The sequence below is a fragment of the Nannobrachium achirus genome (genome assembly GCF_963921795.1).
Source record: "Nannobrachium achirus genome assembly, chromosome: 5".
Taxonomy (NCBI): Eukaryota; Metazoa; Chordata; class Actinopteri; order Myctophiformes; family Myctophidae; genus Nannobrachium; species Nannobrachium achirus.
In genome coordinates, this window is record NC_137814.1 from 13,525,773 (window position 1) to 13,539,893 (window position 14,121).

Consider the following 14,121-nt stretch of genomic DNA (forward strand, 5'->3'; position numbering starts at 1 on the left):
GCTATACATAAATCCTTATCATGCTAACTTGAATAGCATGTGTTAGCCTATAAGCTAATTTCCACCCACCCCGGCATAGCCTAGAATTACTGACTAATGCTTTAAAATTCACATTGGTTTCACACACACACACACACACACACACACACACACACACACACACACACACACACACACACACACACACACACACACACACACACACACACACACACACACACACACACACACACACACACAAAAAGAAAGAAAAAAATAATAATATAGTCCTACCCTTTTTGTAAGGGATAAAAAAAAAAGCAACAACATGGTTTGGTCTGACAGTAGAATAGTGTTGAGTCTGTGAGACAGTAGGTATAGGCCTACTGCTATTATGGCTTATGGCAAGCAAGGCACTGCCAGAGCCAATTTAATGAGGCTCTAGGTTCAAATGTGCGTGTGTGTTGTGTTGTGTTGTGTGTGTGTGTGAGAGAGGGGATGAGAGAGGGAGAGAGGGAGAGAGAGAGAGAGAGAGAGAGAGAGAGAGAGAGAGAGAGAGAGAGAGAGAGAGAGAAGGCACAAGGAGCAGCTATAGCTATTATTATTATTTGAATAAATGCAAATGGGCTTCCCCCCTATTTGGCACCGTGCCAAGTATCTATAGCAACCACATTTTCTGCTCCTTTATCTTCCTTCATTTTGTCCCTCCTTCAGTCTCTCTGCCCTGCCCCCCACCCACCCACCCACCCACACCCACACCCACACCCACACACACACACACACACACACACACACACACACACACACACACACACACACACACACACACACACCCCTCTCTCTCTCTCTCTCTCTCTCTCTCTCTCTCTCTCTGTCAAGTTCAAGAGCGCAGAGGCCGGTCTGTTCGGTTCACACATGAAGACTACAGGATGCTTGCATCCTGCATCTCACTACAACACTACAGCGTTGCTGTCAGCCACGGAAACCTCGTAACTCCACATTTCAACTTTTTATGTTTTGTTTGATAACTTCACCTATTAGGCCTCCTCACCATGCATGTAAGAATGTCAAACAAAAGTAGTGGAAAAAAAGTCTAGGTCATAAGATAACAAGGGTTGCATTGCGACGCGCAGTGAGCTTATATATGGGCTATTTTCATTTTTTTAATGATATTAAAAATGAATGGTTTTTTTAATAGGTCTGAAGCCTTATCCGTTTCAACTGAAGCATCATTATTATTATTGCAGAAAATTGCCATAAATATTGGTCTTTTTGTGAGAGAGAAATATTAGATCAAGCTCACAATATGCTCACATATGAGCTTGTAGATCAGCTATTTTGGACATGAAGTAGGTATAGCCTACAGCAGGGCTTATTTGTATGAACACAATCTAAACCAAAACTCACCCGATCACGTACAAAACAAATGTTTAAATAATAAATGCTTAAATAATAAATGTTTAAATAATAATAATAATAATAATATGTAGCCTACTTTCCTGGTCTAGTTGGACTGTTCTTGCCCATGGCTGCGGCTAAACTGTGTTGAAATGGCCAACAATGCTGCAGTGTTGTGAGTTGGAGATTATCTGTCAAGGTCAAGTTCAAACTCACAGCATGGCCATTAGCCAAGCAGCGGCAACTTCAACCCCCGCTCCATCCTCATCCAAGTACTATGCTACACTGACACCTACAGGCCATCTGGAAAACTACACCCTCGCAGCCCTCAGAGGGACGCTTCTGTTATTCTTGGTAACGTGGTGCCCTCTGGTGGCTGCTTGCAGCAATTAGGATGTATTTGATAATTACGGTATTAGGCCTTATGGTACATTTTAGCAGTTGTGTAGCTAGTAGTTAGTTACACAAATTCTGGGAAAAGGAGCAATTTGATTGAAAGTTAATTTGGATCTATTTTAGTTTAGAATAGATTTATTTGAAAAGCAATAAAACCACATGTTACAGCAGTTTGATTGATTGATTGATTGATTGATTGATAGAAGAATTTATTAGCAGTTTGCAATAGAAAAAAGTACAGTTTCATGACAGCGCAAATCACTGGTAAGGTCAACTAAAAGGAGATCCTAGAAAGCCTTACGGCTTATTTACACAGGAACCACACTTTATGTATCTCATATAACATTGAAAGACAGATGGATAGAACATAGTACTTTATCTAGGATAACATAAATTTCAAAAACAGAGGGGGGCATGCTGGCTTAGTCTATTTACAAGTCACGAGTAGCAGCCGCCTGAAGGTGACTTTTCATACCAATTTTGAAGGAGGCTAGGGATTTGCTCACTTGCGGAAGGGCGTTCCACATGTTGGTGGTATAGCAGGAGAACGAATTAGAGAGCCTTGTTTAGTGTTAAATCTATGTTGAACATGATTAGTGGAGCTGCCTCTGGTGTTGTGATCGTGAACATCCTTGACCTTTAGGAAGTAGTTTGTCAGGTACATGGGTATCTTGGAGGTGTAGTGTATCTTGGACACAGGGCCCATTGCAAGATGCTGTACTCTGTCAGTTCGAGGAACACAAGAAAGTCATTTGACTTATTTTCAATGAGGTCCTCTCACAGTTAACAGTTATTAAGTTAAGCATACACTACAATATAAAACACATGATATTACATAGGCCTAAACAGCAGGCTACATGTATACATTCTAGTAAGTGACATGGGCGCGTGCACATGGGCATGTGCACACATCCGCCTGGGTGATGGCAGACTGCTGGGAGAGCACTGGCTATTTGGCATGGGATCAACTTTGACCAAAAGAAATCACTCACACACACACACACAGAGGCAACTGGCGGCCCGGGGGCCACATTCGTTCCCCACCTTCACTTAATGCGGCCCACACGTTGATATTGGAATACTGATATATTATTGATTTCAGCTGAAAAATAAAACACTTTAATTACTTCAGTCTATATCTTATATTACATTTTAGAACTGCAGCCAGCGGTATTTGTCACCAACAGACCAAATGCAGCACTCCAATTGGCTAGGACTGATCACGTGCCACACGGAGTTCCAAACCGGAAGTGCGTCCGGCGGTCAAATGTCCGACCGGAAACGTGCGCTGCGGCACAATAGTTCCGCCCCAATTCTTTTTTTTTTTTTTTTTTTTAACTAGATGTGAGCGGGCCGAAGGCCCGCGAACCTCTAGTTAGTTACATTTTACTGTATTTTATATGTCCAATGTATTTGTATCTAAGTTCATAAAGTTAACAGAAGTAGTTAGAACATATAAATGCATTTGCAATAATAAATAAATAAAAGGTTACTTTTATTATGGTTGGTATAGTTACAATCTGCCCTAATGAAAACTGATATTCTCTCAAGTTTTCCTCATGACATAGGCCCAGGGGCGTCACACCAAATTCTGGGCCCTGGGTACAAGGATTCACTGCAGGCCCCCCATGAATGTTAACTATTGAAAAATAGCAGATATACAAGCTCACAGCTGCGAGCTTGTAGATCTGCTATTTTTGAAAAATCGTGAAAATGTGTGCCAAGAAACCTGTTTCCATGTCAGTGATGCTCAAACTTTTTCATGTGAAGGACCCCCCATCTCAAAATATTTAGTTCCAGGGACCCCCCAGAAGCAAAATTTGAGTTACAAATGTTCACTTCAAAAAAATACATATATTCAAAGATTTGCGCACATTTTCACGACTTTTCAAAAATAGCAGATCTACAAGCTTGCAGCGCGGCACTCGGTGCCGCGCTGTGAGCTTGTATATCTGCTATTTTTCAATAGCTAAAGTTACTAGGGCCCCTCCACCTTGGGCCCTAGTAACTCAGTCCCCTTTCCTACCCCTTGTGACGCCCCTGCATAGGCCTACTGTATTTTAGGGGCGATTTGCCTATTTACGTACCATATGGCAGAACAAAAAAATACTAGTCACAAGCCTAGTCCTGGTCTACGTAAAGTACATCCTAAATGTTTTAATTTTTCTTATATATTATTGTAACATTTTAACCAAACAAATCTTCTCTTATGGCGGTCCCTGGCACAACGTATTCTCAGATGGGGGTAATCGGCCTTACCGACCTAATTCATAAATAGGGGGTCCTTGACATGAAAAATTTTGAACGACTAATGTGTTAAATGCCTAGCTGTCACTTGCTGTGAAATACGTAAGTCAAATACAAAGCAAATCATTTTCAACATTCAGCTTTATTCAAGACTGTCTCACAGATACACTGTCATCACTAAAAGATTGTACATGGGTCATAGTATTAGTAGGAATACATTCTGTTGGCACAAATCACTACAATATACAAAACACTAACAGTCTTCAGAATATTATCAGTGTGTCCAAAGAACTGCAAGACATGAGCTACAAATGTCATAATATGCAAATACACAAATGCCATGCTTGTATACCGGTATCTGTATTAGGATTACAAATAATGAACATTAAAACAATTCAATTTGCATGGGCTATGTTAGGGTCTACTGAAATTTAGACTGAAGAAATCACACAGCTTTTTGCCCAAAAAACATAGTTGGAATTTTTGTACTTTTCCCCCTATATAAGCCACTTTCAGGTTTTACGAATATTTTGTGCCGTTCTTAAAACAGAGAGAAAAAAATTAACACTAGTCATAAAAACAAAGATACTGCACTTTGGCATTGGTTTGATTGTCTCAGGGTGCTGCCATTTCTTACACAGTGTGTTAATTTGTCAGTTTTTAAGTCTGTGAGTGAACAAATGTAACCGCATTTTTCACTGTGTAGGGGACACACTGAAAACAAAACTTGGTACACTTGTAGCCCCATGGCCATCGCGGGGAAATCTCGCTCTTTCGAACGACCATCATTTCGACAACGGAGCGTCGGGAGGGTTAGCAACTCACCCCACGGAGGTTAGGGTAAGGGTTAGGTTTGGGTGTCGAAAAGATGACACATAGAAACAGCGAAACGCTCCCGGCCATCGTTTACCTTTGCAAACCCCTATAATCTCTTATACTCATGGAGCTGATGGATTAAGTCTGCGTTCATAGGGACACAAGGACATGTCACCACAGAGGACAGAATCAGGGATAGTTCTAGAGATATCCTTGCACTGGGACAATTTTGATTGGACACAGGGGCTTCAGGCTTGAAGCGTGGAGAACTCACTTACACATTGCACTTGCAGGAAATACCTCAAACGTGCTTTCCTTCCCTGCCTTCGTTGTGGTGAGCTAACGGGTTGGTATTGGATTGGCAGTGTGTTTCAAAGCCATTGTTCATGTAACAACATGTCGGCCAATAATCGAGATCTGTGATAACCTGCAAGGCAGTTCATACACGAAAGGGTTAAAAAGTTCATAAACCTGAACGGGAGCTGAAATTCATACATTCAATCACAGAAAACTCTTACAATCCCTGAACTCCAAACCACTCGTCCCGATGTCCTTGGATATTAGAAAAATGAAGGAAAAAGGGAAAAAAAAGGAAAAGGCTAGCAAAAATACTTTAGTCATAGTAATTACTATTCCTAACGAGGCACTTAACAGTCAGTAGCTTAGAGCCAAACTAAGATTCCAGTCATATTTGACAAAAAGCAGCACTCATAGACTCGGTAATAACAGACGCACAACTATCACTGGTTTAAGATCAAGCCGCCATTTGACACACTGATCCTAGTGTCGGTTCAACATCTTCTTCACCTTTCTCGGTTAAAACGAGTGTTTTTCGTAATGAACTAAAACTCAATCAGGTAAACTGACATTTCATTACAGCAGCATTGACCATTTTTACACAGCGGGCATTTTTCTGATATAATACTTGGGGTGGGGGGCACTGTGACATACAGTAAGACAGTGGTTCTCAACCTTTTCAGGCTGCAACCCCCCCAAAATCATATTTGAACTGGGGACCCCCCCAATCTGACAAGTACCTGTACTCGGAATTGTGTGAGTTGAAGCTTTACATTTAGTTTGACTCGGTTTCACAGAGACAAATGGTTCCACAGTTCCACACAACACCGTGGTGTTGTGATCTTGTAGATCGGCTACATGTATTTTCAAAATCTTTGTCACTTACATTATTTGACAATTTGGCCGATGTTTGACCAGTTTTTAATGGTATAGTTTGTTGATTACTTTTGATGCAGTAATTTTTAATTTCATTAAATTTTTTAGGTATTAAAATTAACCTATTAAAAGCCCTTAAATTGTTACTTCACCATCATCTGGGGACCCCCCCCCCCCCCCCCCCCCCGAAATCATGTGGACCCCACAGGTTGAGAACCGCTGCAGCAAGAGAACAAGACAGGATTTAATAAAGACATGGCCTCCTACTTGGAGGCCAGTTTGCAGCCATGCGTTACTCAATATTTGGGCAAGATTTGGGTGAGATACAGACATCCAGGGGACATTCAGCCAAACGCCGTTATAGACAGCTGATCCCTTAGGTGAGACATTGTTATTACAAAAGAAAACAGCTCATTACGAGACATCTGCACATCACGGCATAACACGCTCTACAAAGCAGAGACAGCTGTGAGTGAAAATGGTACGACCTTTATTGCATTACTACCCCCGTCCCTCAGTCTTGTTGGGCTGATCTGTATACGCCGCTCACTTTGTGCTGATATGAATGTGACCAGGTGTGTGCTTAGCCGTACAGCGCTACATGAATTCCAGATTCATGGGATTCACAACGACTGAATACAATCACAACGTCTTTCAATATAAGGATGAGATGGTCTGGACTCTCTAGAAGGAGGCCAGTTCCACTCACTCACTCACTCACTCACACTCACACACAAGCACACCTGCATACCATGGTGGTTTACTCCCTAACCCTGTCTATGAGGAGCGGAGCATCGCGGTAGTTCAGGCAAGCACGCAAGTTGAACCGTTCTCACGTCTATTTAAGCACCGACAAGCTCTCACTTACACGCTTAGCATAGCTCAACACTACCACTTTGTCAGAGATCAAACTCCCTCCACCGCACCATCCTCCTCCTGTAGTAGCATTGGTGAAATCTCGCTCTTTCGAACGACCATCATTTCGACAACGGAGCGTCGGGAGGGTTAGCGACTCACCCCACAGAGTTTAGGCTTAGGGTAAGGGTTAGGTTTGGGTGTCGAAAAGATGACATATAGAAACAGCGAAACGCTCCCAGTAGCATTTAGGTTTCCACTACATCAGTTCAATGCAGGTTCATTTTAGTCATCTTAAAAGTTTTAGTCTAGTTTTAGTCTACTAAATATCATACAGGCAGGCCATGATGGCATCATAATGCCTGATTTTACAATTGGTTGCATGCTGAAAATAGCCGATCTACAAGCTCACAACGTGTCACAGCGTTGTGAGCCTATAGATGGGAAAGCACAACCAAAAATAAAATGACTTGTCTTTTAGTTCTACTGGATCTCTTCTCCACTAGTCCCTCCCTAACATTTGTTGACGAAATTGACAATATATTAGTTATTTAGTTTTCGTCAATGAAAAAAGGTAGTCTGCAAACATTTGTTGTAGTTTTAGTAGATGAAATCAACACCATATTAAATTATCTTATGCAATAACTGTGTATATTTAGGCTTTGCTTCAGAGGGGGGGTGTGAACTCGGAAATCTGTGCCATGCTTGCGCAGATCATTCTGCAGCATCGCTTGAGCAGAGCCACACTGTCCCTGACAAAATACTTCAATATCATTGCAGTAAATGGTTTTTCATATAGATGAAAGTGTCCAGACCAACCCCTCTCCACCCCCTATACCCCCACTTAAGTGTCCAGCTGTTCTCTCAATTTGCGGAGCGAATGCTGACCAGGCTGTGTGTGTGTGTTCTAAATATAGAGACAACGGACGCAAGGCCTGCATCAGCACTGTGGACGTGTTAAACTGTCTTGGCACATGGCCAACATGACATTCCTCGCACGTGAATGTCAAACGTTGAAAACTTTATGGGCGTTCTGTGTACACAACATACGCGCCAAATAAATACTGGAAACGTGCTACGTACCATACTTAACCGCTTAAGCCGATAAACCGCCAGTTTGAAAGTGGTTAAAGACATTATAAGCATTCAAACACTCTGTTTGCCATAGCTCGATGCGAGCCAGGTTAGCAGGACTAGAGGCTGCTACAGCTCTTCAGTCCGGTTAATAGGGTACGTCACTGTTGGGCGTCACTTGTATCTTTTTTATGGTGGAATTATGCGTTGATGTGCTTTTTTGCGCACACACACACACACACACACACGCGAGTGGCGAGAGCCTGTTAGTCTGTCAGTTAGAAATGGATTCTAGATCAGAGTGTGGATGAGGAATCTACAGTAGCATAATGGCACCATATCTGTGGTAGATCTCTTATGGTTCTGTTATTTGTAACTCCTAAAGGGTGACAAAATACACTGCAGGTATTTTCCTGGCATGGGTTGAGTCCACTTGTCCCCTTAGAGGGAAGGGCCACTAAATCAATGCTTTATCCTGATGGGAGTGGTATCTTCCAGGATGACAATGACAAGGCGAATGTTATGAGTATGAAAACGATATGAATCAAAACTATACATGAGGGGCTCATGTATAAAGATTATGTCCTGTGCACCTTCCTGTCATACTGCCCGATTAACATGAAATTGAGTGTGCACAAGCCTAATATCCCCACTCATTAACTTCCACAGTTAATAATTAAAAATTGTCAATCAGTCCCTGTGTTAAAAGACATCTGTCACCACCTAATGAGGGAATATCTTTTGTTAGGATGGTATTCCTTCCCTCCTGTAGAGTTCCAGACACCTGTACAATCTAGGCCAAGGTGCTTTGAAACTAGTCTAGTGGCTTGTGGTGACCCAATACCTTACCAAGACACTTTGTAATTGGTTTTCCCTATAATATGTCACCCTAATATATATTTGGTATAATTCCTTTAAACCTAATTCAAAACACAACAAACACAATCTCATAGGGCCACATGTGACGAACAAAATTAAATGTCACCATGGGGAGGGGTAATCTAGTTTGCGTTGGAAGGTGTCTGCATGAGGCAGGTACAAAAGGCAGTAAGGGGGGTGGGGAGGCTCTGTGGTTGAATGACACAGCCCAGGGGTTTGAGAGAGGCTGGTATTCTGTGTGCAAAAATAAAAACAACACACACACACTCAAGAACATGGAGCTTATTGCACTTGGACGTACTGTACAAAGCTTGTGTGCAGGGTACCATCGGGTACCATTTGCCTTACCTTGTGCGTGTGGGGGACTCACTCGGGCCCCTACGTGCGCACGTAAAGCTGTTAAATACACTCAACGATGCCCACGCAATCCTGAGCCAGTCGACGTTAGGAGAGCGAGCGCTTGTGTAAGTGACAAACTCTCCTTATGTTCTCTTATTTCCTCTCATCTCATCACCTCAACTCGTCTGGTTAGTCGCACAATGGTGTTGCGCGCCGGGAAACAGCCTCCTCACACGTTGCAGAGCTTGCCGACGGGCTATTTGTAGCCCAGCTGTTTCAGCAGGATCTGAGTGAGGTCGAAGGTGGTGAAGCTGATCCCCACGGCGATGGGTCCTTTCACCCAGTTCATGCTGAGGCCCTTGTAGAGTCCGCGGACGACCCCTTCCTCCGCCACGATCTCCTGCATGGTGCCCAGGATGGTGCCATACGTGTGGCCCGTGACGCCTGCCGTCTGCATGCGGCGCCGCACCACGTCCAGCGGGTACGACGCTGTCTGGCCAATGATGCCGGCGCACGCTCCAAATGCCAGGCGCTCGTACGAGTAGGGCTGCGGCCGACCGCTTCGCTCTGGGGGCGGGAAGAAGTACAAAAAGCTGTCAAACACAGTTGGTTACACACTCTGGTTTTGCATCATGTAGGTGAACTACACAGCTTTCAGCCACTAGATGTCGCACTTTTACAACACCTCTGTTGTCTAATACTAATAGGCATATTCTACAAAAGTCTTCTAAATCCTAACAGTTATGTGAAAAACATATGTTGCTATATCAAACTGTCATGTCAACAACCACCAAAATGATATGTATTTTGCCACGGACCCCCATCTAAAAATATTTTGTTCCAGGGACCCCCAGAAGCAGGATGCAGTAAGTATACACACGGCATGCGTTGGCTACAACGCTTACGGCACAGATGTGTGACTGTGCCCCAATGGCTGTCATCGGCTTATGGATGAGAGCTAAACAAACCAATAAATCAATATAATGCACTGCGTTCAAACCTGAAGCTATTTCTTTGTTTCTAGTCGCTTCAATCGCTTCACTTTGGTCGCGCTAGTCAGCGCGTTGGACATAAATATGTTACTTCAGAATCAAGGCAAAACACCTGGAAACAAGGGAGTCCCAAAACATTTCCGTGTCGCCGGACAACATCAACTCTGATTGGCTGTCAGGACGCGATGGGTGGAGTCGGTTCACTTGGATTTTTCCAACTGGGGTGAAGATATAGAAGCGACCGGACGCGCCGTCCCATTCGGATGGTTCGCGTCTAGGGATGGACATCGGTATCGGCCAATATCAAAAATCGGCAGGTATTATATCAAACCGGCCGAATCGGTGATCGGCAGGTCACTGACATAAAAACCGGTTTCATGCCAATTGTGTCTATTGCACTGCACAGCATGATGCTCTGGTCCTGTAACTAAAGTAAACATTAGCAAGTAGCAGCCAGTCTACTTAGTGGCAGCCTACAGAATACAGATGGTGCTGATTACCTTTGCAATGTAAGGATATATTCCATAATCCTGTGTCAATGTCAACTCCAAAAAGAAGGGAAAAAAGCATGCGTCACCTGCTTTCCTCCTGCCTAGTCCAGACGGTCATTGGACTGGATATTGTCTGTGATTTTGGATATTGTACTATTGTGATTGATTTGCCATTAGTGTTCTTCTAGCTTATTGGTACTCAAATTGAAGTATGTCTTGTAGGCCTACTTGGCCTGAAAAAAGGGTATTGGAGCAACCCTATTTTCTAGTTCTTAGCTAAAGAAATCGGTATCGGAAAAATTGGTTTTGGCAGGTCAGACCTTCATAAAACCGGTGGATCGGTATCGGCCAAGAATTTTGCAATCGGTCCATCTCTATTCGCGTCGCGCCCGATTTGCGCGTCGTCTCGTCTTTGCATTCGCTTTGTATGTAATCTTTGTATGTCATCGCGCCGCCCAAACTATCCAGGTTTGAACGCAGCACGTGTTTTAAGTGTTTTAAGTCCCAACAGAATTATTACAATTATTGTGAAAATTGAGAAAATAAAAACAAACTTAATACTTCCTATGGTTAATATGAGCATCAAATCAATATTTCAAATGTATGTGTTGTTTTTTTTTGTGCCCATGCATGCTATAAATTCCATAGGAATAGTCCACACATGGTTTTATGACATTATCAACTAGCGACAGGCATTTCCCCTGTTGATTGAAAGATTAGCGAAATAAAATATTTAAGGTGTTTTTAATTTTACATTGTAGTTATAGATGACCATGATAATGTATTAAGGCATAATTTTGTCGTATTAGCCAGGGATCCTTTTATCTGAGACTCGTACCTGCATGGACCTTTTTCAGAGTCTCGTAGGTGAAGAAGCTCAGACCGGCGTAGGGCATGACGCCCAGGATGGTGGGGGCGAAACCTCGATACAGCGTCTTCATGCCCTCTTCTCTCGAGATCCTCACAAACACGTGCATGATGTTACTGTACCTGAACACACAAGAGGGAGATGGATTCTGCCTTTTACAGGAGCACCCATTTTCAGCCTCATCTTCATATTAATAATCGGTGCTCACTGATGCTCATTATTAGATCACAAAGAGACGTCCACAACACGCTTCAGCCAAGTTGTGGCCGGGTAGGGGGCTCAGTGCTCAACAGTGTGGGACACATACAATATTAAAAAGAAAATCAATTTTCAATATAAATATTCAAAAGAGACTAGATCTGGTACCACCCAAATTTAGAACAAACGTGGGAAAATTATCATTCTACTACTCTTGCCACCCAGCATAATGTGGAATGCCCTGATACCATCCGTTAACTTTATAGCTACAGTTGACATGTCAGCTCGTCAATGAAAGGGTTAATACCATGTCCATGACGCCGTTGACGGGTCAGCTCATCACTCTTACTGTGAATACAGTAACACTGTTATGACTTACTGTACGTCTTGGCTGTCCATTCTGCATCACCGTACGCGATTTGTCTACAACGCACGCTGGGCGTGCACGCGAAGTGAAGCTCCTCCATTAGAAATCCATTGATCTTCCCATAAAGAGACTTCATTTACTCGAAAAAATACATTTTGATCCCACGGCTGGCATGTTTACAGCTCAATCTGCTATCGCATGGGGGCCGCCATGACACCCTCTCGTCTACACACTGTGACTAGATGGGGTAAACTTTGAAGAAAAAAAAGTTAAAAGAAATCCGCGCAAATTCCCGCCCGGCCCTTCAAAATAAGAGCGACGGCCTATGGCGGAAGCGGCGCGGCAGCAAGGAAAATTCATCCCACATACAATAACAGAGCACACGACTGCGACTGCACGTTTTATTAATTTGCAAGGGGTGACTGACATTTCAACCACCCAAACAACGTGCCAACGGCCACCACCTATGACTTGCGTCGAGGCAACCACACTTCCTTTTTTTCACATTTCACCTTTCTAGTTTATATTCAAAGGTACGCCGGAGTTACAGATTCCCAAGCTAACAACAAATCACATTCTTATCCGCCAGCTACGGAGTAAAAATTAGGCTTAATACCACTCCATGATTTTGTGTAACCAGCAGAAGTCCTTACATCTCCTTGGGAGTGACGGCCATCCTGGCTCGTACCATGTCCAGGGGGTAGGTGAGCATGGCTGCCGTGGTTCCAGCCATGGAGCCAGCCAGTAACCTTGGAAGTGGAGGCAGCGCTCTGGAACAGAGAAGAAAGAGCAACACGTGGATCAGAGTGAAGTAGAACTTTACTAGACTTGTTAGGGAGGGCCAAGTGGAGAAGAGATCCAGTAGAACTAAAAGTAATTTATGTTTTGTTGCGCTTTGTGTTGCACTCTGAAAATAGCAGATTTACAAGGTCACGACACGTTAGGCAAGAAAGACAATAAACTAAGTTCTGCTGGCAGCCCCTAGACCCCCTAGTCAGTGCAACTCCGTACACCCAAAGAGTAGAGGAGAAGCAATGAGGTCACCAAGATCAGTAGGTTAGCTAGATTATGTGATATATTGTGTGGGCAGTTGATATTTTGGCCTGTGAGTGACACTAGAGGATAGATAGGAGAATGGAGTCAGTCAAATAGATAATGTTCATCTTCAAGGAAGCATAAATGCATTCCGCATGTTTCATGGCAATATGCCTATTATATATTTCATAGAGAGTCCGTGGTTGGGGTGGCTCGGATATTTGTTTGATGATTCTGCAAGCGTTGCTGACACGGTGTTTGTCATGGAAGGCGTGGATGGAGGGACAGTCACATCCGCAGATGCCTCAGCTGTCGGCACAACCCCTTTTCATTGTTTTGCAAGTCGAGGTCAGTATGGTTCCCACATCAGACAGTGACGCGACCAGTCTGCACTCTGTTGTACCGCTGTAGCAGGACTTTGGAGACCATTTCAGGCATTGTTCCTCCCAATCAAAACCTGATCCTCACCTTCCACATATCAACACACCACTCATAAAATATTCATGAGATACAGAGGGTCCCATTATCGAACTTCCGACTGCATAACATCACAGTCCCTCAGTTTTAAATGAGAACTTACAAAGCCTGATTCCCAAACCAGTTACAGTATTTTCTGGACTATAAGGCGCACCTGACTATAAGGCGCACTGTCAATGAATGGTCTATTTCAAACTGTTTTCATATATAAGGCGCACCTGACTATAAGGCGCACATAATAGACGCTACCGTTGCGTTATGCATCAAACAGATGGAGCTGTGCTAAAGGAATGTCAATGTCAATGAATGATCCATATATAAGGCGCACTGGACTATAAGGCGCACTGTAGTTTTTTGAGAAAATTAAAGGCTTTTAAGTGCGCCTTATAGTCCGAAAATACGGTACATAAGGATACAATGGCACATCAACACACATGACCTAGTAAAGCAAGAGCACATGTTCTCTTTTTCTCTCGCGCGTCTGCACACAAACGCACGTATAGAAACTGAAAAGTGTAACTAATTAGATTCTTCCTT

At 43.3% G+C, this 14,121-nt stretch overlaps 1 protein-coding gene across 1 annotated transcript in view; it reads right to left on the reverse strand.

Moving 5' to 3' along the window:
- Nucleotides 1-6,201: 6,201 nt before the first annotated feature.
- LOC308284827 (mitochondrial coenzyme A transporter SLC25A42-like) overlaps nt 6,202-14,121 on the reverse strand; it is a 19,657-nt gene continuing 11,737 nt past the window's right edge. Inside the window, exons 6-8 of the mRNA XM_080725554.1 lie at nt 12,726-12,842; nt 11,478-11,629; nt 6,202-9,723 (exon numbers count right to left, since the gene is read on the reverse strand). Coding sequence (XP_080581680.1) covers nt 9,413-9,723; nt 11,478-11,629; nt 12,726-12,842 — 580 coding nt within the window. The 3' untranslated portion in view covers nt 6,202-9,412. The remainder of the gene's footprint in view (nt 9,724-11,477; nt 11,630-12,725; nt 12,843-14,121) is intronic.